The 13,166-nt window shown below is 37.9% G+C and overlaps 1 protein-coding gene across 2 annotated transcripts in view; it reads right to left on the minus strand.

Moving 5' to 3' along the window:
• Nucleotides 1-9,449: 9,449 nt before the first annotated feature.
• The window catches only part of ASZ1 (ankyrin repeat, SAM and basic leucine zipper domain containing 1), a 62,287-nt gene continuing 58,570 nt past the window's right edge, over nucleotides 9,450-13,166 (minus strand). For both annotated transcript variants that reach the window (XM_058528881.1, XM_058528898.1), the window contains 2 exons: nucleotides 9,740-9,911; nucleotides 9,450-9,590 (listed from right to left, as the gene is read on the minus strand). In XM_058528881.1, coding sequence (XP_058384864.1) covers nucleotides 9,786-9,911 — 126 coding nt within the window. In that variant the 3' untranslated portion in view covers nucleotides 9,450-9,590; nucleotides 9,740-9,785. The remainder of the gene's footprint in view (nucleotides 9,591-9,739; nucleotides 9,912-13,166) is intronic.

Here is a 13,166-nt window from a genome sequence, read left to right on the forward strand (position 1 = left end):
TAGGAAGGTTCAACAAAAACAAATGCTAGTTCTGTGAAGAGATTAATAAAATAGACAAGCCTCTTTCAAGATGGATCCAAGAAAAAAAACACAAAAGCATACGCTATTTGGAAAATAGGGAAATAATTATAGATTCAGCAAGATTTAAAAAATAATTAGAGAACTACAACTCATTTTTATCAGGTAACTGTAACCTTGATTAAAAAAACTAGACAAAGGCAATACAAGAAAACAAATAATGTATCACTTATGAATATAGATGTAAATATCCTAAGTAAAATATTATCAAACCATATGTGTATGTAAATCATGACCAATCAATGCAAGAATACTTCAATATTTCAAAGAACTGTTGGAGAGAAGTCAAGATGGTGGAATAAGCAGATTCTGAAGTCACCTCCTCCCTCAGACACAGCCAATTTACAACTACTTGTGGAAAAATTACCTGAGAGAGAACTGACAACTGGATAAGAGGAACTCCTGCAACAAAGGACAATCCTAATCGCGGTGGAAGAGACAGAAACTCCCTTCTGGAGAGAAAAAAAGCCACCTTCACAAGCCGCCACCTTCACGGCTGCCTGGGAGCAGCCCAAAGGTACGCAGCCCTCCCTGGAGGAGTGGGGCCCTGAGCCAGGGAGCACTCCCGCTGTAGGCGTTTTGTGGACCCAGCACAATGGAGACAAGTGGCATAATATCTGACTTTGCCTGCTACTAAAACGTTGGGGAGTACCCCCAGAAAACCTGGTTCACAAAGAAATTAAAACCGGCTCTTAAAGGTCCCATGCGCAAACTCACCCGTTTCAGAAAGCAACCTAAAATCACCAGAAAGAAAGGTGCACAGCTCTTTGTGGGCAAGAGACTCACCTGATAAGCTCTGAGTGCATCGCAGTGAGAGGTGAGACCTCTCCAGGGACTGGGACATTGGTGGTGGCCATTGTTGTGGCCTGGTGTGGGCGTGCTGACACAGATACCATTGGAGTTCTCCCTGGGGCCTGCTAGCCCAGGGTCTGCCCCACCCACTAGAGCACCGATTTAATCCAGCTCAGCCAGGGCAGGCAGCCCACCCTAGGGACTGGCCCCACCCAACAACAAGCCCTCAGGCAACTTGTGGGCCTGCACAGATTGGTGACTGGATTCTCTGCAGCCTGGCGACTGAGCCTACTTCAGTGGGGCAGGGCATGCACAAGGAGTGGGTGGAGAGTGTGGGGCAGTGGTGGAGTGCGTGGGGCTCCCACCTTGGAGAGACTGGGTCCACTTCAGGAGGTTGGGGCACACACATGGGGCAGGACTGTGTTGACTGTGTGTGTGGACCTGTGTGCAGCAGGGCTTGTCAGCTGCAGAATAGTTGTGCTTTTCAAAGACCCACATAGGGGGTTTGCCCCACCTTCAAAAGCCTGAAACAATTGGGTGCTCCCATGCCTGAGGCCAGCCCCACCTAACTGCAATCCTCAGAGAGCTGACAAGAGACCTAAAGGCTGGAGGCTTATAGCAATTGTAAGCCCCTGAGCCTAACAACCTGCCACGCTGGGGGCCTACTCACTTAAAAGAAATACTGCAACACAAATGCGGCATTAGAACTTGCAGCCAACTGTGCTGGGGCTTCCCACACCTGATAAAGGGACTGAAGAGCCCACAGCAACTACAAGCAGCTGAGCATTACAACAGCTGGCCAGCAGCCTAACTCAGCCTCCCTGGGTGCCTACAGGGAGAGCAAACATGCCACAACAGAAGGACACATGTAGCCTTAGGGGCATAGAGGTCACTCCTGGAACACTGAAAACCGAGGGAAGGACACTGCAGGCCTCCTAAGGCATCACTTATATAAGGTCACCTATCCAAGAGCAGGAGACGTAGCTGACCTACCTAATACACAGACACAAGCACAGGGAAAGAGGCAAAATGAGAAGGCGAAGGAATACATTCCAAGTAAGGGAACAGGATAAAACCCCAGAAAAGGAACTAAGTGAAACAGAAATAAGCAACCTACCCGACAGAGAGTTCAAACAAAGAGTGTTAAGGATGCTCACTGATCTGGGGAGAAGAATAGATGAACTCAGTGAGAATGTCAACAAAGAAATGGAAGATATAAAAAAGAACCAATCAGAAATGAAGAATACATTACTGGAAATGAAAAATTCACTAGAGGGACTCAAAAGCAGAGTAGAGGATACAGAAGAACGGATCTGCAAGCTGGACGAAAGACTAGAAGAAATTACCCAAGCTGAACAGGTAAAATAAAAAAGAATTAAAAAGAGTGAGGACAGTCTAAGGGACCTCTGGGACAACATCAAGTGCACTAACATCCGTGTTATAGGTGTCCCAGAAGAAGAAGAGCGAGACAAAGGGGCAGAGAATCTATTTGATGAAATAATAGATGAAAACTTCCCTAACCTAAGGAAGGAAACAGACATCCAGGTACAGGAAGCACAGAGAGCACCAAACAAGATAAACCCAAAGAGGCCCACACCAAGACACATCATAATCAAAATGTCCAGAATTAAAGATAAAGAGAATCCTAAAAGCCGCAAGAGAAAAACAAGTTACATACAAAGGAAACCCCATAAGGCTATCAGCTAACTTCTCAGCAGAAACCTTACAGGCTAGAAGAGAGTGGCATGATATATTTAAAGTGCTAAAAGGAGAAAAATTACAGCCAAGAATACTCTACCCGGCAAGTTATCATTCAAAATGGAAAGAGAGATCAAAAATTTCCCAGACAAGCAAAAATTAAAGGAGTTTGTCACCAAAAAACCAGTGCTACAAGAAGTGTTAAAGGGACTGATTTAAGAGGAAAAGAGAAGACCACAAATAGGAAAAATTATCTATTTCCATGATAAGAGAATAATGGATACAATTGCACAAAAAAGAGGTTAGATATGATATCAAAAACATAAAATGAGGGAGGAAGAGAGTTAAAGAGTAGAGCTTTCAGACAGAGGTCAAAATAAAGAGACTGTATCAATTCTGTATAGAGGACTACTAAAACACTGAGAAAAAAAAGTTAAAAAATGGCAGGAAGTACATACTTATCAATAGCTACTTTAAATGTCAGTGGACTAAATGCTCCAATTAAAAGGGATAGGGTGGCTGTTTGGATAAAACAACAAGACCCATACATATGCTGCATACAAGAGACACACTTCAGACCTAAAGACACTCACAAACTGAAAGAGAAGGGATGGAAAAAGATACTCCACGCAAATGGCAATGAAAAGAAAGCTGGGGTAGAAATACTCATATCAGACAAAATAGACTTTAAAACAAAAACTGTAAAAAGAGACAAAGAAGGGCATTACATAAGGGGATTACATAATGACCAAGGGGTCATTATGTCCCCCATTGTTGTTATATCCAACAAGAGGATATAACACTTGTAAATATCTACACACCCAATGTAGGTGCACCTAAATATATAAAGCAATTATTAACACATAAAAAGAGAAATAGACAGTAACACAATAATAGTAGGGGACTTTAACACTCCACTTACACCAACAGATAGATCATCCAAACAGAAGACCAATAAGCAAACATTGGCCTTAAATGACACACTAGAACAGATGGACCTAGTAGATATATACAGAGCATTCCATCCCAAAACCAAAGAATACACGTTCTTTTCAAATGCACATGGAACTCCAGGACTGATCACATATTAGGCCACAAAACAAGTCTACATAAATTTAAGAAGACTGAAATAATACCAACTATCTTTTCTAACCACAATGGTATGAAACTAGAAATCAACTATAGGTATGAAACTAGAAATCAACTATAGGAAGAAAATCAGAAAAGCCACAAATATGTGGAGATTAAACAAAATGCTACTGAACAAGGATTGGGTCAACGAAGAAATCAAAAGAGAAATCAAAAAATACCTAGAGACAAATGAAAATGAAAATATGACATGCCAGAATTTATGGGATACAGCAAAAACGGTTCTAAGAGGGAAGTTTATAGCAATATAGGCCTATCTCAACAAACAAGAAAAATCTCAAATAAACAATCTAACAATGCACCTAAAGGAACTGGAAAAAGAAGAACAAACAAAGCCCCAAATCAGTAGAAGAAAAGAAATAATAAAAATCAGAGCAGAAATAAATGAAATAGAGACTAAAAAAACAATAGAAAATATTAATAAAACCAAGAGCTGGTTCTTTGAAAAGATAAACAAAATTGACAAACCTTTAGTTAGACTCACCAAGAAAAAAAGAGAGAAGGATCAAATAAGTAAAATCAGAAATGAAAGAGGAGAAATTACAACAGACACCTCAGAAATACAAAAGATTATAAGAAAATACTATGAAAAGTTATATGCCAACAAATTCGACAATCTGGAAGAAATGGATAAATTCTTAGAATCATACAACCTTCCAAAACTGGATCAAGAAGAAATAGAGAATTTGAATAGTCCAATCACCATTGAGGAGATCGAAACAGTAATCAAAAGCCTCCCCCCAAATAAAAGTCCAGGACCAGACGGCTTCCTTGGTGAATTCTACCAAACATTCAAAGAAGACTTAATACCTATCCTTCTCAAACTCTTCCAAAAAATTGAGGAAGGGGGGAAGCTCCCTAACTCATTCTAGGAAGCTGACATTACCCTGATACCAAAACCAGACAAGGACAACACAAAAAAAAAGAAAATTACAGGCCAATATCACTGATGAACATCAATGCAAAAATCCTCAACAAAATACTAGCAAATCGCATACAACAATACATTAGAAAGATTATACACCACGATCAAGTGGGATTTATTCCAGGTATGCAGGGATGGTTCAACATTCACAAATCAATCAACGTAATACACTACATTAATAAAATGAAGAATAAAAATCACATGATCATCTCAATAGATGCAGAGAAAGCATTGGACAAGATACAGCATCCATTTATGATAAAAACTCTGAATAAAACGGGTATAGAAGGAAAGTACCTCAACATAATAAAGGCCATATATGACAAACCCACAGCTAATATCATCCTCAATGGTGAAAAACTGAAAGCTATCCCTCTAAGAACAGGAACCAGACAAGGATGCCCACTCTCACCACTCCTATTTAACATAGTACTGGAAGTCCTAGCCAGAGCAATCAGGCAAGAGAAAGAAATAAAAGGGATCCAAATTGGAAAGGAAGAAGTGAAACTCTCACTATTTGCAGATGACATGATTTTATATATAGAAAATCCTAAAGAATCCACCAAAAAACTTTTAGAAGTAACAAACGAATATGGTAAAGTTGCAGGATACAAAATCAACATACAAAAATCAGGTGCATTTCTATACACTAACAACGAAGTAGCAGAAAGAGAAATTAAGAATGCAATCCCATTTACAATTGCAACAAAAAGAATAAAATACCTAGGAATAAACTTAACCAAAGAGGTGAAAGATCTGTACACCGAAAACTATAAAACATTGCTGAAAGAAACTGAAGAAGACACAAAGAAATGGAAAAATATTCTGTGCTCTTGGATTGGAAGAATTAACACCGTTAAGATGTCCATACTTCCTAAAGAAGCAATGTATAGCTTCAATGCAATCCCTATCGAAGTTCCAACAACATTTTTTCACAGAAATAGAACAAAGAATCCTAAAGTTTATATGGAACAACAAAAGACCCCGAATAGCTAAAGGAATCCCGAGAAAAAAGAACAAAGCTGGAGGTATCACACTCCCTGATTTCAAAATATACTACAAAGCTATAGTAACCAAAACAGCATGGTACTGGCACACAAACAGACACACAGATCAATGGAATAGAATCAAAAGCCCAGAAATAAAACCACATATCTATGGACAGCTAATCTTCGACAAAGGAGCCAAGAATATACAATGGAGAAAAGAAAGTCTCTTCAAGAAATGGTGCTGGGAAAACTGGACAGCCACATGCAAACAAACGAATGACCAGTACCTTACATCATACACAAAAATTAACTCAAAATGGATTAAAGACTTGAATGTAAGACCTGAAACTATGAAACTTCTAGAAGAAAACATAGGCAGTACGCTCTTTGACATCGGTCTTAGCAACATATTTTCAAGCACCATGTCTGATGGGGCAAGAGAAACAACAGAAAAAATAAACAAATGGGACTACATCAAACTAAAAAGCTTCTGCACAGCAAAGGAAACCATCAACAAAACGAAAAGACAACTTAACAATTGGGAGAAGATATTTGCAAACCATACATCTTATAAGGGCTTAACCTCCAAAATATATAAAGAACTCATGCATCTCAACAACAAAAAAACTACCAACCCAATTAAAAAATGGGCAAAAGACCTGAACAGACATTTCTCCAAAGAAGATATACAGATGGCCAACAGGCACATGAAAAGATGTTCAACATCATTAACGGTCAGGGAAATGCAAATCAAAACTACAATGAGATATCACCTCACACCCGTCAGATTGGCTATAATTAACAAGACAGGAAACAACAAGTGTTGGAGAGGATGTGGAGAGAAGGGAACTCTCATACATTGCTGGTGGGAGTGCAAACTGGTGCACCACTATGGAAAACAGTATGGAGATTCCTCAAAAAATTAAGGAGAGAACTACCATATGATCCAGCTATTCCACTGCTGGGTATTTATCCAAAGAACTTGAAAACACCAATGCGTAAAGATACATGCACCCCTGTGTTCATTGCAGCGTTATTCACAATAGCCAAGACTTGGAAGCAACCTAAGTGCCCATCAAGGGACGAATGGATAAGGAAGATGTGGTATATATACACAATGGAATACTACTCAGCCATAAGAAATGATGAAATCCAGCCATTTGTGACAACATGGATGGACATTGAGGGTATTATGCAAAGTGAAATAAGTCAGAGGAAGAAGGTCAAATACCATATGATCTCGCTCATTAAGTAGTAGATAATAACAACAATAAACAAACACATAGAGACAGAGATTGGATTGGTGGTTACCAGAGGGGAAGGAGGAGGGAGGAGGGCAAAAGGGATAATTCGGCACGTGTGTGGTGATGGGTTGTAATTAGTATTTGGGTGGTGAACACGATGTAATCTATGCAGAAATAGAAGTATAATGATGTACACCTGAAATTTATACAATGTTATAAACCAATGTTACTGTAATAAACAAAAAGTAAAACAAAAAAACAAAGAACTGTCAATGTAATTCATCATAGAAACAAATGAAAGGAAAAAAAACCATGATTATTCCAAAATAAGCAGAAAAAAATATTTGATAAAATTCTACAGTTGACATGAATTATATTGAAAAAACTTTTTATATGAGCAATAGGAGAAAATTTTCTTAATTAAAAGGAATCTATCAGACCTATAGCAAATATATTTAATAACAAAATATTAGAAGTAGTCCCCAAAGTAACAAAACAAGAACATCCATTATCACCACTATTATTAACCATAGGACTGAGGTCCTAAAATGTTCTGATAAGATAAAGAAATAGGAAGTATAAGAAATGAAAAGAAAAGGGTAAAATTTTCATTATTTGCAGATCTACATAGAAAACCTAAAACTATCGACAGACAAACTATTAGAATGAATAGGACAGTTCAGTTCAGAATCTTGATCTGGATTCAAGATCAAATACAGAAATAACTTATATTTCTAAGGCAGCAATAAATAAATTAAAATGTACTAGTAAATTACTTTTGTGCTACTAGGTATTAAGACATATTTTAAAGTCTTAGTATTTAAAACAGTATGGTATTGGCAGCAAATAGATGAATGGAATAGAACATAAAACTCAGATCTATGGCCATTAGAAATTTGACATGGAAATAGCCACCAATTCAAATCAAGAAGGAAAAGACAGATTATTCAATAATGATGCTATGAAAATTGGTTGACTATAAGGAAAGAAATACTATTAGACTCCTATTTCACACTGTGCACAAAAATAATTTTCAGATATATTAAAGACCAAAATATGAGAAGTAAAACTTTAAAACAAAAGAAAATATAGGTAGATTTTGTCAATGTTTCGGCAACAAAGAACACCACAGACAAACGATAAGCAGTAGATAAGGGACAGTCCAGCACATATTACAGATAAAGGATTAGTATTTCAGATATTTAAGGACTAAAAGTTCACAAGAAAAACAATCCAGTAAAAAAAAGGAAATTATAGTAAAAAACAATTTACAGGGAGGAAAAAGTGGCCTATAAACATAAAGAGATGCTCAATTTCACTAGTAATCAGAAGTACAAAATAAAACAAAAACAATCAACTTTATTGACTCCAACAGATGGGAGAAAATGTAAGTCAGTTAATATTAAAGCATTGGTATGGCTATGGGGTAATGAACACTCATACACTGCTGATAGGTCTGTATATTGATATACAGATTTCCGGCTCCTTGAAGAGCAGAAAAGCAGTGATGCCATCAGGCTCTCACCTGGAAACAAATGGCAGGATAATTCAAAGTGGTTTGATTTACAAAGAGACTATTTTTAAAGGTGTAGGCAGAGGAGCTGTTACCACCCCCAGACCAGGAGGGACAGGGGGAGGGAGTGAGGTTTCTGGAACCCAGAAGGAGTGAATCTTGTAGAGGTTGTCCTAGGAGGGCCAGTGCCCTGCAGTTGAGGGGCACAGATAGCAATCTTGCAGGGAACAGAGCCAGGTGAATAAATACCTGGACCTCACTCTCCCTCAGATATTCTGCTGGGGTTCCCCATTGGATAAATCCAATCAGGAGCTGAAAGGTCCTTTGATGTGGTTCATAGATTCAGCTTCCCAGGGTGGGGTAGGGTGGAATGAGGATTGGGCAGGGCAAACAGAAATATCTAGCAACATCAATAGTTCATGAAATTGAAAATATTTGTGCCCTACAACTAGTTATTCCACTGCTAAATATAGTTAAAGAAACTCTGTCACATGTACATGAGAATACACATACAAGTATGTACAGTGCAATACTGTTGAGAGTAAGTAAGAAATAACCAAAACCTTTCTCTTTTGAGGAAGATTAGCCCTGAGCTAACATCCATTGCCAATCCTCCTCTTTTTGCTGAGGAAGATTGGCCCTGGGCTAACATCCATGCCCATCTTCCTCTACTTTATATGGGATGCCACCACAGCATGGCTTGACAAGCAGTGCGTCGGTCTGCGCCTGGGATCCGAACCTGCGAATCCCGGGCCACTGAAGCGGAGCATGCAAACTTAACTGCTATGCCAGCCACCTGGCCGGCCCTAACCAAAATTTTTATCAGTGGGGGAACAGGTAGGTAAAATGGGGGATGGACATATAATGGAATACTATAGAGTGGTTAAAAGGAAGTAATTACATCTTCACTTTTTAACATGGATGCATCTGAAAACAAACAGAGTTGGTGGAAAAAGCAAATTGCACATCAAGGCAGCATAAGTATACCCTCGTACTAGTTGCGAAGGCCTTTAGCACCATTAACAGAAAACTCAACCACAGTGGCTTAATCAAATAGGGCTTTATTTTTCTCACATTGCAGAGTTAGACCATCGGGAGCTGGTGTAGCTGCTCCAGCATATGAGCAGGGTTCTTTGAGCCTCACCGCTCTTAGTGTATGGCTCCATCTTATGGCTCTCAGGTATTTGGTAGCAGTCCCACATCTGTGCTTAAAATGGAATCACTTCAGGTAATTTAGCAATAACTCCACTTTTTCCATGCCTTTAGTATTAGTTTTCAAGTAGACATTAACTGTGTAAATATTTTTAAAATCAGATGAATTTAATGAATAAAAAGCTGAGACACTGTGTACCTCTCGGTGGATAAACGCTGGTGCACCTCATGGTGTGTAAAACGTTTCAGGGAGGTGAGGTCCTCTCTGTGACTTGAGGAGGTGAAAGTGTATTAGGGCAGGTATCAAGCAAACAGGTATTGGCAGCAAATAGATGAATCACACAGCTCCTCACACCACCACCAATCTTCATCTATGGAACAGTAAGAATTCAAACTCTAGCTCTCTCCACTATCACAAAAGGGTTTAATAAGCTGGCTTTATAGACAGTGGTTTCTACTTGTAACCTGCAGCTGATTGCACATCTCTGCATTTGAGTGTGGTACAATCTGTTAAAAAGGGATAAAGGAAATGGAGTCTTACCACATAATTTATTCTCTGTTTGACCTATTAACTGTTGTCTTGTGGATTCTGAATATATCTGTGTCAGTTTAGAGAATTTAAGTATTTTTAACTATATGTTACTTTATGATAGAAAATATTTCTTTCAAACAAAAATATAGTCCTAGCAATTAGAAAAATCTGATTTTTTTCCCATGTACAGTATCATTTTTGTTGCACGGCACTGGAACAAATGCTTTACAATGAATGATAATAATAGGAATTATATCAACTTCCATTTATTCAGTATATACCATATATTAGGAATTGCAGACAATCCTTTATATGTCTTACTTCACTTAATCTTTATAACAACCTTATAGGGTTATTAAAATATGGGTTTGTTAAATTAGCTAAGTGACTGGCATATAGTAAATGCCCAATTAAGGACAATTATTTTTAGTATGATTATTTTTGTTATTCTCATGCTATAGATAAAAGGGCAGAGACTTGGAGGGCTTACTCAGGTAGCTTTCTAAAAGCTGCACAGCTATTAGATGGCAGAGCTAAAACTGGAACTCAGGTCTGTCTGGCCACAAGTCTGCGTTAATTATAAAACTCTACGACCACTTCTATGGTCACTGCATTTAACACTCTAACAACCCTACATCAGGATGATCTTTTTCAGGTTACGAAAATAAGTTCTACAGAAAATAATTACTAATAATGATCATATATTTCACGACTCATGCAAGGCACTGCTGCTCAGTGACAGAGTTGAGTTTCCTGGGAAGCAAATACTGAGGTGGAGATGTGCATACAGGACATTTATTAAGGAGTGCTCTGGAGAGCAACTCTTGTGCAAGAGAAGGGAAGGAAGCAGGATTGGACAGAGGGAGAAGATGGGCTGTGATATAGTCTCAATGGAGCCCTCAGCCAGCCCACCAGGAGCTCTGAAGCAGGATGGTCCTTCAGACTTGTCTTGAGTTGGGATGAGGGCTCCTGAAATTGGGGCCTTTAAACCCCTATGTTCATTAGTCATTCTTGGAAATAGGATATGCTTTTGGGAAGGCAGCTCTCTAGCAGAGAAAACTCCTAAAGAGGACTGTCTGCTATCTGTACTCCTAGCAGCTGGGTGAGTAAGTCCTTTATTCATAAAGGGAGATATGGGAGCCACATCACAGCATTGACTTCAAGATACAAAACCTTACTAAGAACAAAACACAATTTTTCTTTAATTCTATGCTGCTACTACTATTTCATCTATAAATTGATTTTAAGGGCTTTGAATAATAGCTCTAATCTTTCGTTTCCACATTTTAAGTCCACGCTTGGTATGTGACAGCTAACCACGAGTGTTACTATAATACTGCCACTAACTTAATAATTAACTGTAATAGTACCACTAACACAATAGCTAACTGTAATATTACCACTAACTGGATGGTTAGTTATAGCATTACTACTGGAAAATTCTAGGTGTCTTATTTTAATACTTTACATTGGGAGCAGGGGTAACTGCATATACGCAACTCCCAAAACTGTTTTAACATTAATGAACCTTGAATCCATGATGAGCAGAAGTTTACTTTAAATCTGGTCTAAATGTCTTCTAAAAGATTTTACACACTGAGAACTTCACCGATTTTCCCTTTGTCGCTGTTTTTTGTAGGAGGGCATTGGTTGAGGTTGAGTCCTGCTCTCACAAGGAAAGATAAGTGAGTCTATCACCACACTCTCAACTGTGGAAACTTAAAAAAAATGCTCAACCACACCCTTTCCTATGAAACAGTCTTACAAAGTGCCTTTTTTTTTTTTCAAGTTTTAAAGTTTACTTAAAACAATAGTAATCACATTGTCTCTTTTAATAAGAAAAAGTATTTGTATTTAAGAGAAAAAGTATTTGGGTTTTCTGATCTCATATAAAATATGTAATGTATGGGTATAGCGTCTTACACATACTAAGCATTCAATAATTGTTTAATGAGTTGAAATATCACTACTGGTAAGCTTCCCAAAAACTATTATAAAATATTGGCAACAACCAAATATTAAGAACAATTCTCATATCAGATTTCTGAATGTGAGATCAAAAGCAAAACCACTTATGAGGAGTTAACTTGTCTAGTAAGCACTGATTCTCTTACATAAAGCCCCTACCAGCTTTATTCTAATTTCAGAATTTCAAATTGGATCCATTTCTGAGGATGGCATTATTTTGATTCATTTAGTCTTAGAGATAATCTATTTTACATATGAGGAAACCAAGACTTAGAGAATGTACAGGATATTGACAACAGGGCTAGAACCTAGGCTACCTTCTGCTCTATCTCACTGCCAGTGTAGAGGTGAGGGGAACATCAGGGGTTGAGAGGGTAACATGGACATGGACTTCAAAAGGAAAAAAAACCCCAAAGACTATAGTGTTAGGAAGATTCCAGAAGGAAAAAAAAAATCATATGAAAAATTATGAAAGATCAGTTGAGAACAAAAAGGTGAATAATAGTGTCTTAGATAAATCCAGAGATAGTGCCACTCCTGAAAATGTCCTTACTTTATTTACTCTCCCTTTGAAAATGTTATACAGTATTAAAAACTCATTCATCTTGTTTAGAATATTGATAATATAATCTGAATTTGCAGGTAGAGAAATATAATAGATCATTGCTCAAATAGTTTAGAATTAGTTTCTCTAATTAACAAATGTGTCACATAAGTCCAGTATAACATTTTTATTGGCACTTGAAATAAATGTATTACTCACTAGTGGATATGCCAAAAAGAAAATCCCCACCCTATTTCCACCCCCACAGGGCTACAAACGATTATTAAGCAGTGACAGAGTGACTTGGAGTGCGAAACAGAAGTCATCATGGTTATCTGTCTTCTTAAAGATTAACTTTCATTAAATGGTTAAGACCAAAAAATGGTTGGCACTATAAAAAATGTCCCATAAAAAAAATAAAACCTCAATTTTGATTCTGGTGCTTGAAATTGTAGCTGGCTTCATTTTTGAGTGACACCCTTTTAGACTTTTAAATATCCTGTTTCCCACATTAAGAAATATAACTAATTTAAATTAGGTATTAGCTGAAATACCTTCCACAGGAAAGCTTTCAAAATTGAG

This window comes from Diceros bicornis, chromosome 3 (genome assembly GCF_020826845.1).
Source record: "Diceros bicornis minor isolate mBicDic1 chromosome 3, mDicBic1.mat.cur, whole genome shotgun sequence".
Lineage (NCBI taxonomy): Eukaryota > Metazoa > Chordata > Mammalia > Perissodactyla > Rhinocerotidae > Diceros > Diceros bicornis.